Genomic DNA, 18,449 nt, shown 5'->3' on the forward strand with positions numbered 1-18,449 from the left:
TATGAAATGCTATCAACGTATAGGGAAGTTTGCAGAGACGCACAATACCAACATTTATTCTAGCAACTGCGTTGCTTTTAGTCATCATTGAATCACTTCGACACAACCGTCCACTTGCCTTCATCTGAATGTCCGTTGCCTTCCAATGAGGACGGAGTCTGCTGAGGAGATCCAGGATTCCTCCTCGAGGTTCATGCCCATCAATTCGGAGGTCCACGTGGAGAAGCGGACTCCCAGCACCGGCAAATCGACTGCTCATTTTCAACAAAGCGGATGTGAAGATTTTAAAGCCTCAAAAAGTTTGAGATCTAGAACTTGTCTAGAAACTTTTGGACCAAAGTCCCACTCTGCTGCAAAGACCATCAACACATCCTCTGATGTGGGTTTGATCTTGAAACAAGACAAACGATAAAACGTCAACTTGAATAAGCTAGAAAAGTCTTAATGGTGGTGATAGGATACACGACAGAGCCCTGACATCTGCTTTCGTCAGGACAAATAGAAAGCCATGCGTGGCATTTGCCGGTCTCCTAGATTGTCCACTTGTGTGTCCAGTGACTCAGCAGTCTGGCTTGCTTATCAGGGGCCAATGTTCCTATGGGCATCTTCATCCTCACTTCTACAGTTTACATATTAACCACTGGTGCTTGGAGCTGCGGCAGGAACATGTAGTGTTAAACGAAATGAAATGGGAAACGTCATTCGGAGAAAACAAAGCTCTGCAATGAAACACAGGGAAGTGTGTGCTTAAGTAAACCTCTTCTACTTTCTGTACTCACTCAGTGTTTCAGAAAAATGCCTGCAAATTGAACTTCATTTAATAATGTGAAGAAAGAATACTAAAACTCTGAAAATGAAAATTAATCCCTTTTATCTTTCTTGTAATTGCTGCCATGCAGTTTTAATCTTAGCAGCTATTTTAGGTTCAGTCTTGAGACAAAAAGGCTATTATGCTCATATTGTAGGACTTCATAGTTTTAGACAAGTATTAGCGGAAAACTCAGTAGATTATTGTCCAGTTTTGGTCTTGGAAAGGTCATTATGTTCAAGTCACTACTTTTAGTCAAATGTTTTCTTTCCTCATTTGACCCTTCTTTAATCATTATCTGAAAACAAGCTAAAATGCTGTCGATAATTACTGAGAACTATTTGATCATTGTTCGAGGACCTTGAAACATATTTAATCACATATTTCGTTCACCAAACCGACACTGCTACTGCGAGGAACTTTTATTCTGTGTTGATTATGGCGGCCCCTCTGGGCGAAAGTGGTAGTGTTTCTGAACACCAGAGTCCCTTATTCAGAAGAACCTTTCATTGTTCTGCTGTGCGGGGTCCGACGGTCCTGGTTCTGGTTCTCAAAGCTCTGCTCTGCTCCCGGCCTGGATGAGGAGGCGCCGCTGCCGGGCGCCGAGCTCCGACCGCCGGATCGAAAATCATGTCAACTGACATGATTTCTTTTGATTTCACAAGAATCCAACACGCTGGAAACAATGACAAGCGCTAAGCTATATTAAACTATAAACTATACTATTTATAAATATCCAATCTTTGATGACTTATGGTAATATCGAGTCATCAGCATTAAATTGAGACGGTTCACAACTAGTTAAAAGTTCCTCAAAGTAACTTTAAATAAATAAAAAAGTCAATTGCAAAAGAAGAATAAAGGCCTGGGATTGATTAACGTTTCATTATGGGATGTCTGTAATCCATTCAAACAGATGTCAGCCACAAAGATGTGACACTTGTCTCCAAATTGAGCTCGGCATATTCTCTCTCCAGAAACTGAGCTCTCTTTGCAGTCAATTTCAGCACATGCTCTCTGATAATAATAATTTTCAGATGCATTACATTTGGCTGCAGCAGCAGAACACTTTGAATGGGTGGAGTCTATTGTCCCGAGCCGAGTCACTGTGTAATCTAGAGAGGGCCCATTTAAATATCATAGAATTACTTCAAACATGACCTACCATGCGAGCTCAATGCCATGGAATATTTCAACATGATCACTCTATAAACACACAAAAAACGCATTTCATAAACATTGGAGCAGCATGTTTTCAGTCTGCTAAATTATTTAGATGTTGGGCCAATGTTTACCATTTTGCATCATTACAGTAATTGCCTAGAAGTCACGAATGCGGTGATCATCTCGAACCAAATACTTTGCAAGCTTTTAGACGAAAATGAAATTCACTCGCCTTCAAAGAGAGTCTCATCATCAAAGATGTTGTGTATTGAAAGAGAGATGAGTGTCTCGATTAAAAATGTAAGGGTCAGGCGGTAGAATGGAGCAGCGGAGTGTGTGTGTGTGTGTGTGTGTTGCTGCATGCACCTCTGGAGCACAGCTGCTGGAAACAGAGATGATGGAGACAACAACCCAGGCATGCATACATGTATTGTTATGACACTCTTAAGACAGACTCACTTCCTGTATGTCTGGTTTCTCTTTTTCCGTTTCTTGTTCCACCTGATTGTTAATGTGGAGAATACAGCCATTAACGTGTGGGCCTTTGAGCCTTGAAAATTAATGATTTATGAAAGGATCAACAGAGTACCAGTTGTGTTGAAGACAGCATGAAAGAAACCCAAAACCGAGTTAATGTTGCTGGAATTTCGCTTGACTTCTTCTCATTATCTCGAGTCTTTTTCACTCAAGCAATGGAACCACTGGCTATATCGGTTCAACTAAATGCGGAAATAAAACAAGAGGATTGGAAGATTTCATTATTTACAGATATTGTGTTGATAAAGGGTCATATGTCTTCACTTTTCCTTCTGGAAAGTGCAACACAGCACTTTCCAAGATTTCCGGATAGAGAATCGATTTCATGGAGACGTTTCATTCAAAACCATAAATGTGGACATGGTGGTGGCACGATAGAAGGAAAGGTCACGGGGTCATCGTCGCCACTATGATTCATCCTCTGAACAGAATAACAAAATATCATGACGATAAATCAAGTCTTTTTCGTTTTTCCCTGAATAAGTCAACAATTTGACCTGTTGGTGGCGCTAGATGAAAGATTAGGTGAGGATTTATCATGCGGGGACCATGAATACCTTTTTCCTGATCTCATTACAATCCATCCAATAGTTAAATACACTTAGATATATAGCGTTTGCAACTTATTTAGGGAAAAGTAGCAATTTCTGCAACACAGACAATCATTTAATTTCGGTTGCATCAAATGATCTGAATGGATTATTACAGACCTGCGTAAAACACAGATAGATATATTTTCTTTTGTCAGCACATATTAATTATTGATCGCTGTTGTAAAGAGAATTTCAACAAAAATAACGAATAAAATAAATTTGAAGATTACCAACTGTAGCTTTAATGTTGCAAACTGTGTTCTAAAATTGATACTGGTACTTATGAAAACTTGGCAGTTATATAAAATGTGGACTGTGAAAGAGGGAAGGAAAACAAGGCCGTTTGTTGTATCGAAGCAATGTCAAAACAAAACCCAAAAAGTGAAGGAAAAAGTCAAAAAGCTATTCATCTTTTCAATTGGAGGATGACCTTGATTTTTCAAAACCCAGAACCAAGACCCTTATATATCAGGAAAATCAAGAAAAAATCATGGTATAAATCCCTCACCCCAAAAAAACAAACATGTTAGGTATCAAATTAAACATAAAAATCAGGGCTGCAATTATATACAATCCCGATGTACAACCTCTAAACACAACTCAAACAATAAATAGGATTAGGGGTTAAGGTTAGGGCTTAAAGGGCTACAATGCAGTGGCCTGTTAAAAAAAAATCTTTAGTACAAGTTTTTGAGAAGTTCCCACGAGCTTTAGACTTTGGACGTTGAAGGAAAGGCTACAACTATTATTATCATCAACAAATACTTTTTATGATGTTGTGTTAAATGCAGAAGAAGATGAACGTGTATGGCTGTAGAAGTAGTTAGTTGTGTGTTAGTCCTTGGGTTCAGAGTTGTGTTATGTTACGATATTTATAAGGATTTTGGTTATTCCAGATAACAATTTGTGACAAACAGATGTTTATGATACTTACATGTTTTTGTTCAGCAAGATAATTGTCACAAATGAACACCACTTTGTTCAGATTTGTTAAGTGTCAATGCAATCGGCAGAAGTAAAAAGATAACGTCAGAGCTGCAGACGGACTAAATGAGAGCCAGCGTACGCAACGAGGACGTAAAGCGGACGAGTCGGCGTGGTGACATTTATTCTCATTTAGCCACAATTTTTTAGGATAAATAAACGCTTCAAAATCCACAAAAAAGGGGATTTACTGACTATTCTATATGGTAGAAAAGCTTGTGTTCACCCCAGAAATTTTTTCAGTCACCTAACTAAAAAAAACAACCTTTGACTTTAAGACGAGGGAACCGGAAGTGCACACATGCAAACTTATTTCCCGGCGTTATGACTCGTTACTGCAGAACTCTATTCATACGAGCCTTCACATTACTTCCAAAATCATGAGCAGATCTTGAAATTCATCATGTTTTGTTTCTTGTCTTGTTCTTACTTTTTAATTGCCACTTAATGTTTTAGTTTTTTCCGAATATATATTTTTGACTTTTTGCATTGATAATATTGCTAAAATATTAAAGGTACTTTAATATGTGGATGCGATGGCAAAGTGTTTTGATTGCAAACATAGGCGACTGAAAACTATTGTACTTTGCGTTGCAGATGTTTCTCAAATGCCAATAACAAGGTTATTTTTGTGTCCACTGCTAAGAGGACATTTTCATAAATGTATACATAAACCCACTTCAATGACTGTCTTAACAATTTCAAATGAATTTGTCCTTCACGCCGCAACACAAAATACCGCGGCTCCTTTCTTCCCCGGGCTTCTTGCTGTCTTTCAGAAGTTTTTGAAAAGAGAAAATGTCCTTTTATTACAAGGCAAACAGTTGTTGGTGTCCTTTATCAGACAGCTCTTAAAAGAGAACGCGAGAGAGAGAGAGAGAGCTATGCAGACATTTAACCTTTTTATATAGTCTCACAATTGGGGCTCTCAAGGCCTTTCATTTGTGAAGTTCCTGTGGAAAAATCAGGGAGCTTGGACTCATTACGTTTACCGTTACAGTATATTTATATTTCAGCTCCAATCAAAGCCAGCCAATATGCCATCCCTATGTATTTTCTCCTGTGAGCCCTGCCTCCCCACTATAATTTCCATCGACATTTTGTGTGCAAATGCAGTAATAGACACATTTATCACATCAAAAGGGATTCAATTTTCTTTTCAATCATCCACCGGTATGAATAGCACCACATCCTCTGCGGCCAACAATGAGGGGCCATTACCGTGAGCCAAAGGATGGCTTCGCCTTCTCCATGCATTCAAGGGGAAAGTGTGTCAAACTGTTTGCTGACGCCAACGTTTGTTCTAGGGGAAATGGAGACAGCTTTCAGACAGGTTAGTACCCAATTTTATTGTCAGACAAATGTCATTTTTGTTTGGGCCCGCGGTAATCACTGGGCTCAGACACCGGTGTTCCTCGACAGTAAAGCCTGCAGTTAGTCCATTTAATACTCTAACTCTCATGTCAGTAACAGATTGCCAAGTCCAGACATGACACCCGCTGTCTCCTCGTTATGTGAAGAAGGGTGACATGCAGGATTCAGGCCTCGGCCCCTTCGGGGGAGGGGTTCTGATTGCCCACCCCGAGACATTGTTGATTTACATGGGGAGAGGAAATACTTTGCGAACGCAATTAATTGTTCCTTCGCGCTGACAGGTCAGAGATGTGGACGGGATATTTTCTGTCAGATTTATTTGCAGTGACGTGTGTTAGCGCTCGCCGTGACTGTACGTCATTCAGCGGATGTTTACTGCTGCACGTCAGGCCTGAGCTGAGCTGCAGGGTCGGACTGGTCAATACTGGAGATTTCTCCCAGTTTGGGGAGTTTTGCGCAGAATGAATAGCACAAAAATATGCATGCTTCGTCATACCACGGCATATGATTATTGGACAACATCCTAATATATTTATAAGCATATGTAGCATAGTTTGTCAGAGATGGAATGATAAAGTCCTGGATTTATTTCCAACAAGATCACGACAGATATTCAAAGTTTGGGGATTTTTCCCATTAGGGATCCTTCCTAATCTGGTTTTAAATAATTTCCAAATAATTATTCATATTTTTTTTCAGTTCACTGAAATTGTAGCCTGTGTTTTCTTATTATATTTTTTCAGTTCACTTTTTTTTCACTGTTATAAATTGTTAGTACGTTTTTCGCCTGTTAGTTGGATTCAGTAACACTATCAAGACTAATTCTGACTTTCTAGCAGCTATTATCAGCCACTGGACCGGGGAGCACCAGTGATCCTCAGAGCGCCAACTAGTGGACCGTGGAAATTCAGCTGAATTGTTAGACAAAAATAAATAATTCGGGGGGGTTATTTACGAAACTAATTATTTGTATATCTATATGTGCCCAAGAATACACAAAATAAAAAGCAAAAGACCAGTTATGTTTGACTGTCACCACATCACATCATCAAGGAGAGACAAACATGTTTCGCCACCAGCTTAAACCACGAGGTAATCAGGTAATGAGGTTGGCGGTCGCCTATAAAGAAATCACTTTCAGGATGATTATTTCTTTGAGATGATGCAGCTGTAAGGTCCAACTCTAACCCAAATCATAGCTCAATATGTGAACATTCTCTAACCCAAATCATAGCTCAATATGTGAACATTCTCTAACCCAAATCATAGCTCAATATGTGAACATTCTCTAACCCAAATCATAGCTCAATATGTGAACATTCTCTAACCCAAATCATAGCTCAATATGTGAACATTCTCTAACCCAAATCATAACACAATATGTGAACATTCTCTAACCCAAATCATAGCTCAATATGTGAACATTCTCTAACCCAAATCATAGCTCAATATGTGAACATTCTCTAACCCAAATCATAGCTCAATATGTGAACATTCTCTAACCCAAATCATTACTCAATATGTGAACATTCTCTAACCCAAATCATAACACAATATGTGAACATTCTCTCTGCAAAGGTTGACTTTGATAAGTGAAGCAGAACAAAGTTAGAGAAGGTTTAGACTAGAGAACATTCAGACGAGGACTCCAACATTTGCATTGGGACACATCTGTGACATTTGAATTTTCTCATATACCAAACTATATATTTCCCTTGCATATTACTTATGGTGTTCAATACATCCAAATACAGCAGTTTTGGGCTTTTTTTCATAAAACAAGCTATGATTTACAGTTTATATAACAATCAAAGTCAGTTTTATTTGTCAATTCTTCCATTTGTGCAAACATACAGAAGATTTGAAATGATCTTTCTCTTCTGTCTGACATAAAGTGAATGTAATAAAGTGCAACAACAGTTAAAAGTAAAAAAAAAAGAACATATAAACAACATAAATTAGGAAACTATAAAAACTATAATAGACTATAACAATCGCTCAAGTTCCCCCCCAAGGGGGAGGATTGGTTTTGAATTGGTTAAACTTGTGTTTTGTTGCTGGGTTACATAAAAGAAAAGATGATGATGATGATGATGATGATTACATTATCATCATTGTTATTATTACACTCTGGATTGTGCATTTCAGCAACACTGAGCAAAACAAAGTTCAGTTCGCTGCACAAAGCTTTCATGCGTTGTAATAAATAGTTTAACAAGTCTCTGATTCTTTCAATGATTTAAACTCACAAAAACGTTTCCAAAGCATTACTCTTGTTGACTTAACTCTATCAAATAAAGCGTTTCGGCATCGAGCCGCCGGCTGCGTCGGCACCAACACGCTCTCCGCGCGGCGAACGTCTCTGCTGTGTTTCCCTGTCATCTCCTGCCACGGCCCAGACGCTGCCAAACCACCCGAGCCGCAGCTGATGAGGTCATGCATGTCGCCAGCGCCGGACGGGCCCTGAAAGCTCAGCTTAATCTGATATCATTGGCAGGGAGACGCTTAACCAGCTCCATCGCTCACCGCACCATAGTTTGGGGGGGCGCTCGCTCTCCGACAACGCTGTCTTGTCTCGCGCCCGCGGGGATCCTCTGGGGCCGCTCGTAAAAAAGCTAAATCGCTCTCAATTTATACTTTTGAAGTCGACAGAGAAGCCCGTGCTCGTGATGCCGTTATGCGAGGAGCGGTGCGCCTGGTTGGGACGAGGTTTTATCGAGCGTGGCGGTGGCGCTGAAACAATCTCAAAATGAAGAACGAGCCACGAAAACCACGTCGCGGAGGTAGCCCGGTCGCTTTTTATGTCGAGTGGAGTGTTTTCTAGTTGTGGTCTGGCTACCGGATTATGTTGGAAGTGGAGGAAATGAACAATCAATCTCTGGATTGAGAAAAAAAAACGTATTTCTTATTAATGATACATTGAAAATAATAAATAATGCAGTTTAGAGATGCTGTGCGGGGGATTTATTTGACTGCCTAATTTATTTCCACTGGCTCTCAAATGAGCAACATATATTTAAAATATATATGTAAAACTCAAGCATCCAGTCACACATTTTCACGTTCTGTCTTTAAATATGTATTGCATAGGCTTGTGCCGCTGACCTTGGCTTGGGAGAGCGCTCGCATCATTTCATCTTGAAATAAAAGAGACTGCTAGCAATTATAGCACGTTAATTACATATTCACTTTCATCTGCTAGAAAATCACACAGATCTGCCCTCAATGCTGCTGTTGGGTCTCTTTTGATGGGGGGGCTGTACTGTCAAGTGCCCTGTCTAGTTAATATCTACTTGTTCTTACCTGTTTTGGTTACGAGTGCTGCTTAATCTTAGAGAGAGAGAGAGAGAAAAAATCAATGTTTCTGTGAAATACCGAGAGAAAGTGGTGAATTCGCAGGGACTAGTTAAACATATACCGTAACATCACACACACACTCACACATTAAAACACACACACACTCACTTCCCCTCATGAAGAGAGACTCTTGTATTTCGTCTCCAAGTGTCTCAAACAGAGAAGGCCAGACCAGCGCTCCGTTCAGCGGCTGTTGTAATTTCCCCTGTCAGTGTTTATGAAGAGGAGGTGGAGGGCTTGTTTGACAAGCACTCTCCCCCCTCCTCCCTCCTCCCTCCCCTGGCTGTGTGTCGAGCAATTTACATAGAGATGGTAATGTCGCTGCCATGTTGGATCGGAGGGCAGCGGAGCGGAACAGTGCGGCGAAGGAGTCAAGACTTTTTTACTGGGATACATGGAATGGTCTGCGTGGAGCGTTTTTTTTTTTTTTTTTACAGAGCAAGAGGGGGAGGAAGGAAAATAAAACAAACATCGGGGATTTGAAGGGAAATGTGCCCAATGAAAGTTCTTTTAAACACTAAATGGAAACGTTGCCTCAGCAACCTGAGAGGTGTTTCTTTTCTATCGCCACCAGGAGATAATGTGATATGAGTGAGCGAGTGTGTGCATCTCCGTGTCTGTCCACGGCTAACTGCTGCACCAAACCATGCTTTGTGTGCTCAAATTTGTCTGGCATGCTCAAGGACATCATGTGGCTGCAGGTGACTTACACTTCCTCAAAACACCTTTTTTTGGGGGGGGGGGGGGTTCAGATATCAGCTAACGCAGATAGCTGCATGCACACTTGCACAGGGCCAGTGTAAGACATCTGCATGGATTAAAGTGGGAGTGGATCCGTTGTGTAAGACATGTACACTTTCATTCCAGATGTGGGGGTTAGCCAAATGTACTGTAGCCAGTCAACGTTTATTATGAATGTATCTGCAAAGTAGAAAAATGTTGCCTTGTATCGTATTTCATTTGTTTTCCGACCGTATCAATAAACTTCTGGCTCGTAGTAATTAAAGCATGAATAACGTCTTTTTGACTCAAAGCACCTGGTTTAGGTTGAGGTGAGGGAAAGTTAAAAGTGACTTGTGATGGAGCGATATATTAATGTTATGAACATTCCACAATCTTTCCCTGACCTTTCCTCAGCACTTTAGGATGTGAATCCCAGTCTCTGGTGTCAATCTTCTGCGCGGTAGCATTTCCTTCACCTGAAAAAACAAGACAGTCACACATAGCCAGGGCAGTAATTATCCCACAAAACATATTTGGCAAAACAAAATAGTGGTATGTAAATGTTATGTCTAGGAGACTGGGTTGTACAGCTGGTTTTAAGCACTTCCAAGAGGCTGTCATGGATGTCATGAATATGAATTTGTTCAAACTAATTAGTTAAATAAAGTTTAAACAACAGCAATAACATTCCTCCTGATACAAAGACAAAATGCCTTTTCATAGCAGTCACTTGTTATGGCAGCAGCTGGGGCACAAAAACAACGTCAGAAACAGCAACTCTATTGTTTTCCTCTTAATACCTGCACACACACACACACACACACACACACACACACACACACACACACACACACACACACACACACACACACACACACACAGAGTCAGTCATGCTCAATCATCCACTCCAAGAGGGCAAACTGAATCAACCACCCGCCTTAATGTTTAACCAGGAGTGTCACTCTAGGATATGGGAGGTTACATACATGAGACGCTCCTGGAAAAGTTACAGGGATCTGCTGTCATTTGTTTCAATAGAATCTTAAAACAAGTCTCTTAAAAAGTAGAAACTAAATTTTCTGTTTAGCCAGAGTTAGTGAACTACATTATTTATTTATTTTACATTCAAATGCTAAAACAAATAAATGACGACTGAACTCTAGATAAGAAAAAACGAAAGAAAAAAAAAGCCACTCATCTAATATATGGGCAATTTTAATAACTGCAATTTCCTCACATCCAGCGCAGTTTTGGAGAAAACATCCCACAACATGTCACTCAAAAACATGAATACCCCAGAGAGCGAAACCTTCTCCTGCCAATCTCAAACGGTGTCAAACATACTCAGTCCCATCAGACATGTGAAACCCAAAGGCGACAGAGACTCTGTCACATGACACACTCAGTCATAACAGATGTGGACACAGACGGTTAGCACACACAGCCCGGCGGTTTGCTACTGTAGTTACAGGCAGAAAGAAACAAATACAGTCCTGCAGACGGAGAAGAAAGTCTCCACAAGTCCTCTGAGACGCTGGATGTAGAGTGTGTGTGCGCGTGTGTGTGTGTGTGTGTGTGTGTGTGTGTGTGTGTGTGTGTGTGTGTGTGTAGTTGTAGGAGGAGGGGGAACTGGAGGACCTAAATGGAGAAGGCGTGCTGCGGTGGCCTGTTAATGGCAAAGGGGACTCAGTGGACCAGAGGGGAAAGTGTGTGTGTGTGTGTGTGTGTGTGTGTGTGTGTGTGTGTGTGTGTGTGTGTGTGTGTGTGTGTGTGTGTGTGTGTGTGTGTGGGAGGGAGAGGGGGAGGGGGAGATTATGGATGCTGGATGATTTGTTGAACAACTGAGGAGTGTTAGCAGAGGTAGTGAACAGGAGTTAAAAAAGGTTGTTCTGTACAAAACTTGTTTATGTTGAGTGTGTGTGTGTGTGTGTGGACTTGTACAGCTAACTGTGTGGGGACCAATAGAAGTTATACCTTCAGAGTGAGGACATTTTGGCCAGTTCTCACTTTGGGGACCTTCAGAGGCCTGCTGCAGGGTTCCTCTTGATACACATTTTTATAGGAACCAATTTGAGAGTGAGCCCATAGAATTATGGACATTTCGCACTTTTTCAAAGGGACATTTGAGGGTTAAAATCTGATCGTTTATTTCTTTCTTTTTTTCATGCATGCTTCATTTTTCTGGGTTTCAGTGCCATTGTAGGTCAATATATATATATATATATATATATATATATATATATATATATATATATATATATATATATATAGAAGAATAAAGAAAATGATGGCCACACCCTAATACGACATCTCACTCTCCTTTAAGGAGTACCAATGACAGCTGGCCACACAGTTTCTTTTATCTCCACTGGCTATAAAATAATAAAAACAAAAGAATCTGTATTAACCTCAAAAGTCTCGTCTTAAAACATAACACCAGTGAGGAGGAAATCATGGTTAATGTTTAAGGACTGGGATCAATTATGTCAGTGAGGGTCCTCAACAAACATGTTTCTTCATGTGTGATGTTCAAGGCAGTTTTTCTCTGCTGGAAGTGCCCCAATCCCTAAAGAGCACTAGTCTCTCTCTTTATCTCTGTCTGTTGCACTCTCTCTCACACACACACCCGAAAATGTAAAAAAGAAGAGAAAAAACAGACTTAATAAAAACACCCTTTGACACTAACAAGACTGCGGCAGCTCAAATTTTAATTATCAGCATTGCATTAATTCATTCCCTTTTCCACGAGCAGACGTCTCTCCGTCCGTACGAGTTATTTTAGTGAAAGAAAAAATGATTCAAAAACATTAATTCTCTGTCACTGAAAAGTAATCACCATTGTTTGTCTTTGACTCTCCGGCGTGAAAAATAAATTGCAGCCCTGAATATTCTGAACATTTTATCAAGGCCGCACGTCTTGGGACGAAAAGGAGCCGTTTGATTCTCGGCGCGTAGCATTTATTGAGTCAATTCTGACTCCCGTAGAGCAACCTCCCGTCGTCCTGCTGGCACGCACAAATTAAGGTGCACTCAAGCATCAATTGAACAAATTCTAGGCGGTCCGCGAGGAATTCTGCTGAACACAAAGAAAAAGTAGGTTTTGTTTTACCTTGAAGATCTGTGGAAGTTATATTTATTGTACACTGCATGATACAGACGTTTAAATGGTACTTTTTCTTTTGACAAAATGAGCTATATAAAAAAATGCCAGGATACTGTCTTGTCTGAGTTTTAAGTGAGTGGATTGTGGCTTAATAGGATGAAATACTATCCAATATTCTATGGGATTTACATTCTGTAATATGGGGGGAAAAGGTGATAAAGCAATGCTACACTCCAATATATCCTAATATAAGGAAATGATCAACAATGCAGAAGTAATGATGCCAAAACACACAAAGAAAGTGTTCACTGAGTCAATTTTTCTTTATCTCAGGACACCACATTGTGTTTTGTAATGATTATACCACACAGTAGAATATAGAAAGCACTCTGCGCACTTAAGCATGTTTTTAAGATATAAACTAAATTATATGACTGTGCTGTGACTCAGTACATCAATGCTGGTGCTAATATTTACATTTATTTTCAAATTTATAAAAAAAAATCAGCATTTGATGTTTGAAATGGGCTCAAAACCCGTCCTAATCTTAAAAGGCTAAATCTGAGATAGATCGACCGTGCAGCATTTGTTAGCAGTTCTAAGTCACATCCGGTTGAATAAAGTCATGATTTATCCAGAACAGTGTTTTGGGCTTTATGAAGCACCAATGCAAAGCAGCTAAAGATAAAGTCGTACGACCACTACACCAACTCGTGAACATTTTTGTCATTTTACTCTTCACTGACTTTGGCCAAAAGTTATGAACGCAAAGTGCTGATATTCATTTATGCTCAATGTTGTGGTTGGATTTCAGCAATTAAAATCCCCACTGGGTCCTCTAATGGGAGGCCAGCTGGGCACTGGACTAGAGATATCAGTAAACAGGAATATTACTCTCTTAATTGGCTGTCCAATAGATACGGCAATTAAGTCATAATGAGCCTTTAAACTGTGAGATATATATGAGCTGCAGCAGGATCCTAAAACTTTCAACCTTTCAGTTTTACAGTTTACAAAGCTGACAGAACATGAAGCACATGTTAGAGGCAACATGATGAATCTATATATTCATCTCTTCTCAACAAAACAGCTGCAGATGTAGAATGGAAGTGGTGAATTTGTTTTTTTAAAGGCCAGGAATATCTGGACCATTGTCCATGAGGAAAATATTGTAGATAAAATACAACTAGCAAGCAAGCTAACTATCTCCTTAACAAGCTACTCTTGCAACTCAACAATAGAGTATAGAGAGTGGTGCAGTGGTTCTCAACCTTTTTTCAGCCTAACCAGCGCAAAATCATTGTTGGTTGAAAAAAAGATGTAATACACAGCACTGTGCCATCAGTGTTTGATTTAATATAGAATATATAAAATGCAGTTCATGAACGTACACATGTATTTTATTGAATATTTATTATATAACAATTTTTAAAGGATTTTTGATTGAATGCTAATTATAAATGGATTTTTAAAACTCCATTTAAAAATAGCACCCCTGGAGTGCCTACACTGATATAGAGCTATCAAGGTTCTTACGGTCATGGAAAACCTGGAAAAGTCATGGAGTTTTAAAATGGTTATTTCCAGGCCTGGAAAAGTCCTTGAAGAAAATATAATCCCAAAGGTTTTGGAAAAGTCATGTATTGTTGTTGTAATGTGTTATATTCATGTGTTCATGGCGTTCATTTACGCTGAGTTTGAAATAATTGATAATTTTAAACGAAAGACGCTCAAAATATAAGCAGGAATACATACAGGCATCTATATAAAAATGTATTATTTTAATCAAACTATTGTCTCTCATTCATTTGTGTCATTTAAGGTTTACTGTATGCTTTGGAATTCTCATTGTTAATTTAAATACTACATTTTCTCACTTATCATGTTTACACCGAGATTTCACATAATGTTTGGTCATGGAAATTTGGTTTAAAGTCATGGAAAAGTCATGGAAATCCATTGGTCAACATGTGTATGAACCCTGAGTTGTGCAGGAATGTTCTAGTTCCCTTGTCACAAAGTCAATGGGTTTTTCGTTGCTTATTTAAGATGCTTGAAATTAGGTCTGTCTCACACAAGCCTATCCGATTCAAACATTTTGTTCTACACAATAAAATCCATCAGTAAATGTCCCTTTAGGGACTTTTTTCAAACTTTAATGTGTCTTAAAAAAGGCGGTTGCTAACAAGAGGCTAGATGAGACTGCAAAACGCCATCACTAGTCCACCTAACAGCCTCTTTGTGTGTGCTCAAGCCACAGTGGTTTGTTTATGGCCTAACATTAGCTTTCTACTGTTTCATTTGTAAAGATTATCCTGCTGAACATGTCAGACTCTTTAACTTGTATTTGCCACAGAGCAAATTTTCTACAACATGGAAAAATCCCATTAGCTTTTTGTCAGTGCGATGCTAACGTATTAACTTTGGCTTACAAAACGTCATCACTGCACTTTATTGTGTTCATGACTAAACATGTTTAAAAATGACAATCATCTTTTATGACATTTCAGGTCGTAGCATCAGTGCTCTCTGGTACGAACCGTCTATGACTCTTGACTTTTGAATTGAGCCAAATAAACCAAACTATCAAATATAGAAAATATAAATCCCCATGTTCAGGGAGCTGCTGCTGTTTGGTGCAAAATACCGTGACCTCTTTGTTGATTGTAGTCAGGAGCTGTGATGTTCATCACTAACCGTGAACACAAAGGTCCACACTGCTTTGCGTGCATATTTTAAATATATGAAAAACTATCATCGCTTTTTCATCTCTTGGCCAAAATAATTTGACTTTCAAGTTTGTCCAAATTGTTTAATCTTAATTTCTGTGTTTTATGTGTCAACTTCTGAAAGCAGTTTCAAAGAGGAAGTTTCCCTCATTTCGGTCGCCTTCTGAAAGAAAAAGAAAACTTGTCTGTGGCAAAAGCAAAAGATGTAACTCATAAAATATTAAAATCTCCCGGGAGTCACAGAGTAGTGTCTCCTTGCATTAGACTACAAGTGCTCACATCCTTTTCTTTCACAGAGCTTCTGTGAATTATGCTTTAAGACAGTGAGGATGAGATGACATGAAAATTAATTTGTAGTGCAGCTTTGCCCTTTTATCATACCTCTGTTATTGTTCTTAGTTTTATTTGTAATGTGCACTTTCCATATTAAATGTGTCAGCGCTGACATGCAGATTCCTGCTCACGAGAGACCTTGTTGATGGGGTGATTGGATAAACTTTTCGTATTATCTCACCACCACCTTGAAACTTTTGAAAACAACAAAGATGGCAACAGCATGCACACCGAGGGCAGTGGAGAGGGAGGGAAATGAAAGTTCAAGCACTTAGAAACTGAGAGAGAAAAAAACTGAAAAACCCAGAGCTACAATGCTGGGCATCAATGGTCACGGTCGAACCGAAACAATATCAAAGAAACCTGTGTTTTTAGGCCGTCTGTTTAGTTCTCCTCTGTGTCGATACATATTTCATCGGATCTCACAAGGCGAGGCAGGAGCATATTCTATCACAAAGGCCTCTGAACACATTCCCACGTGTATGCTGGACAACACACACACACACACACACACGTGCACAAAGCAGCTCAATTGTCTCAACTCTGGGTTGAAGTGTAACAAGTCCAGGCTGAGCATAAGTGCCCTAAGGTTAAAAAGAAGCTACAGAGAATGAAAGAAGACCCTCAATTGTCTCTCCAAGGAGAGGAAAGAGAGAGGAAAAAAAACCTGAGCGTGTTTCTGTCAAAGAAATGACAACACAAAGGACACTTTTTTTTTGCAGATAAGCCCTCGCATATATTCTTTGTAATTACTTGCGGCATCGTGTCCCAATAACTGGAAATGTTGCGTGAAAAAGTCTGCCGCAGTCGGGCTTATGAATCCTTCTTCAAACCCGTTATGACTGAAATGAATGAATGAATTCTCAATGAGTGAGAAGCTGACATTTTTGATGACCAAGTTTCTCCAACGCACACAGCTACACTCTGTGCTGCTTTTTGCTCCCAACGAGACCCACTGGTTTTTGGAAACTTGGAGGCTTTTTTGTGGGGGGTTGACCACCAGGGTCCTCCCGTCTTGGTCTCTTAGCCTCTTTCTTTCTCTGTGAACCTCATTCAAAGGCGTTTCTCAGCCCTGTGCCTGCGTTTGTGCAGAAGACCGAATGTGAGAGCTCGGTTCCTCTGAGATAGCTGGAGGTCGAGGGGCCCTCCGAGGAACTTTAGCAGCTCCTGTGTGTGGACTGCTTTGAGTGTGCTGTGCTGCACCGCTGGGACGGCAGTATCCTGCGTGACGACAATAAATATGGGAAGAAGTTGAACTTGGATTTGGTGATTTTTCTTTCATATTTCTTGTGTATCCGCGCTTCTATGAGGCTACGTAGTTAAATGGTTCCTTTGTGTGTCTGGACTAAAGGTTTAAGTTAAGCTGTAGACTGGAGTAGAGGTTTAAGTTAAGCTATAGACTGGAGTAGAGGTTTAAATTAAGCTTTAGACTGGAGTAGAGGTTTAAGTTAAGCAGTAGACTGGACTAAAGGTTTAAGTTAAGCAGTAGACTGGACTAAAGGTTTAAGTTAAGCTATAGACTGGAGTAGAGGTTTAAGTTAAGCATTAGACTGGACTAAAGGTTTAAGTTAAGCAGTAGACTGGACTAAAGGTTTAAGTTAAGCAGTAGACTGGACTAAAGGTTTAAGTTAAGCTGTAGACTGGACTAAAGGTTTAAGTTAAGCTGTAGACTGGAGTAGAGGTTTAAGTTAAGCTGTAGACTGGAGTAGAGGTTTAAGTTAAGCTGTAGACTGGACTAAAGGTTTAAGTTAAGCTGTAGACTGGAGTAGAGGTTTAAGTTAAGCAGTAGACTGGACTAAAGGTTTAAATTAAGCTGTAGACTGGACTAAAGGTTTAAGTTAAGCAGTATACTGGACTAAAGGTTTAAGTTAAGCTGTAGACTGGACTAAAGGTTTAAGTTAAGCTGTAGACTGGACTAAAGGTTAAAGTTAAGCTGTAGACTGGACTAAAGGTTTAAGTTAAGCTGTAGACTGGACTAAAGGTTAAAGTTAAGCTGTAGACTGGACTAAAGGTTTAAGTTAAGCTGTAGACTGGAGTAGAGGTTTAAGTTAAGCAGTGGACTGGACTAAAGGTTTAAGTTAAGCTGTAGAATGGAGTAGAGGTTTAAGTTAAGCTGTAGACTGGAGTAGAGGTTTAAGTTAAGCTGTAGAATGGAGTAGAGGTTTAAGTTAAGCTGTAGAATGGAGTAGAGGTTTAAGTTAAGCTGTAGACTGGAGTAGAGGTTTAAGTTAAGCTGTAGACTGGAGTAGAGGTTTAAGTTAAGCTGTAGACTGGAGTAGAGGTTTAAGTTAAGCTGTAGACTGGAGTAGAGGTTTAAGTTAAGCTGTAGACTGGAGTAGAGGTTTAAGTTAAGCTGTAGACTGGACATAAAGAACACACTTCGAGGTCGTTGTCTCCCATCACCCTGAGATGGGACCGGCTCCTAGCAGAGAAACGGCGTAATGGTGAGTTGTATTTTTATGCACTTTAAAATAGTTTGTATGCCGGTCGTATCAGTTTATTACATCATATTTATTATTATATTACATATTTATCGCCCACACCATGATGGCCATTCTGTGAAAATATTGTCTTGAACGAAACCGGTCCGTGGCGCATCTATGGTGAAAAGTATTTTGGGCCCAATGACATCACGTTCCATGACAAAGTTGAGAGTGAACCAAAAGACAAAACTAACAGACCAAACAGCTGAACAATGAGCTGACACTTGATAATACGTATGACAGAGAGACACACACTGAACA

The 18,449-nt window shown here is 39.7% G+C and overlaps 1 protein-coding gene across 1 annotated transcript in view; it reads right to left on the reverse strand.

Moving 5' to 3' along the window:
* Positions 1 to 259, reverse strand: part of LOC306741551 (ethanolamine kinase 1) — a gene marked incomplete at both ends in the record, with an annotated part of 31,043 nt that extends 30,784 nt beyond the window's left edge. The window contains one exon of the mRNA XM_079223857.1: positions 119 to 259. Within this exon, the coding sequence (XP_079079983.1) occupies positions 119 to 259 (141 nt within the window). The remainder of the gene's footprint in view (positions 1 to 118) is intronic.
* Positions 260 to 18,449: the final 18,190 nt, after the last annotated feature.

The sequence above is a fragment of the Taurulus bubalis genome (assembly GCF_910589615.1).
Source record: "Taurulus bubalis genome assembly, chromosome: 9".
Classification (NCBI taxonomy): Eukaryota; Metazoa; Chordata; class Actinopteri; order Perciformes; family Cottidae; genus Taurulus; species Taurulus bubalis.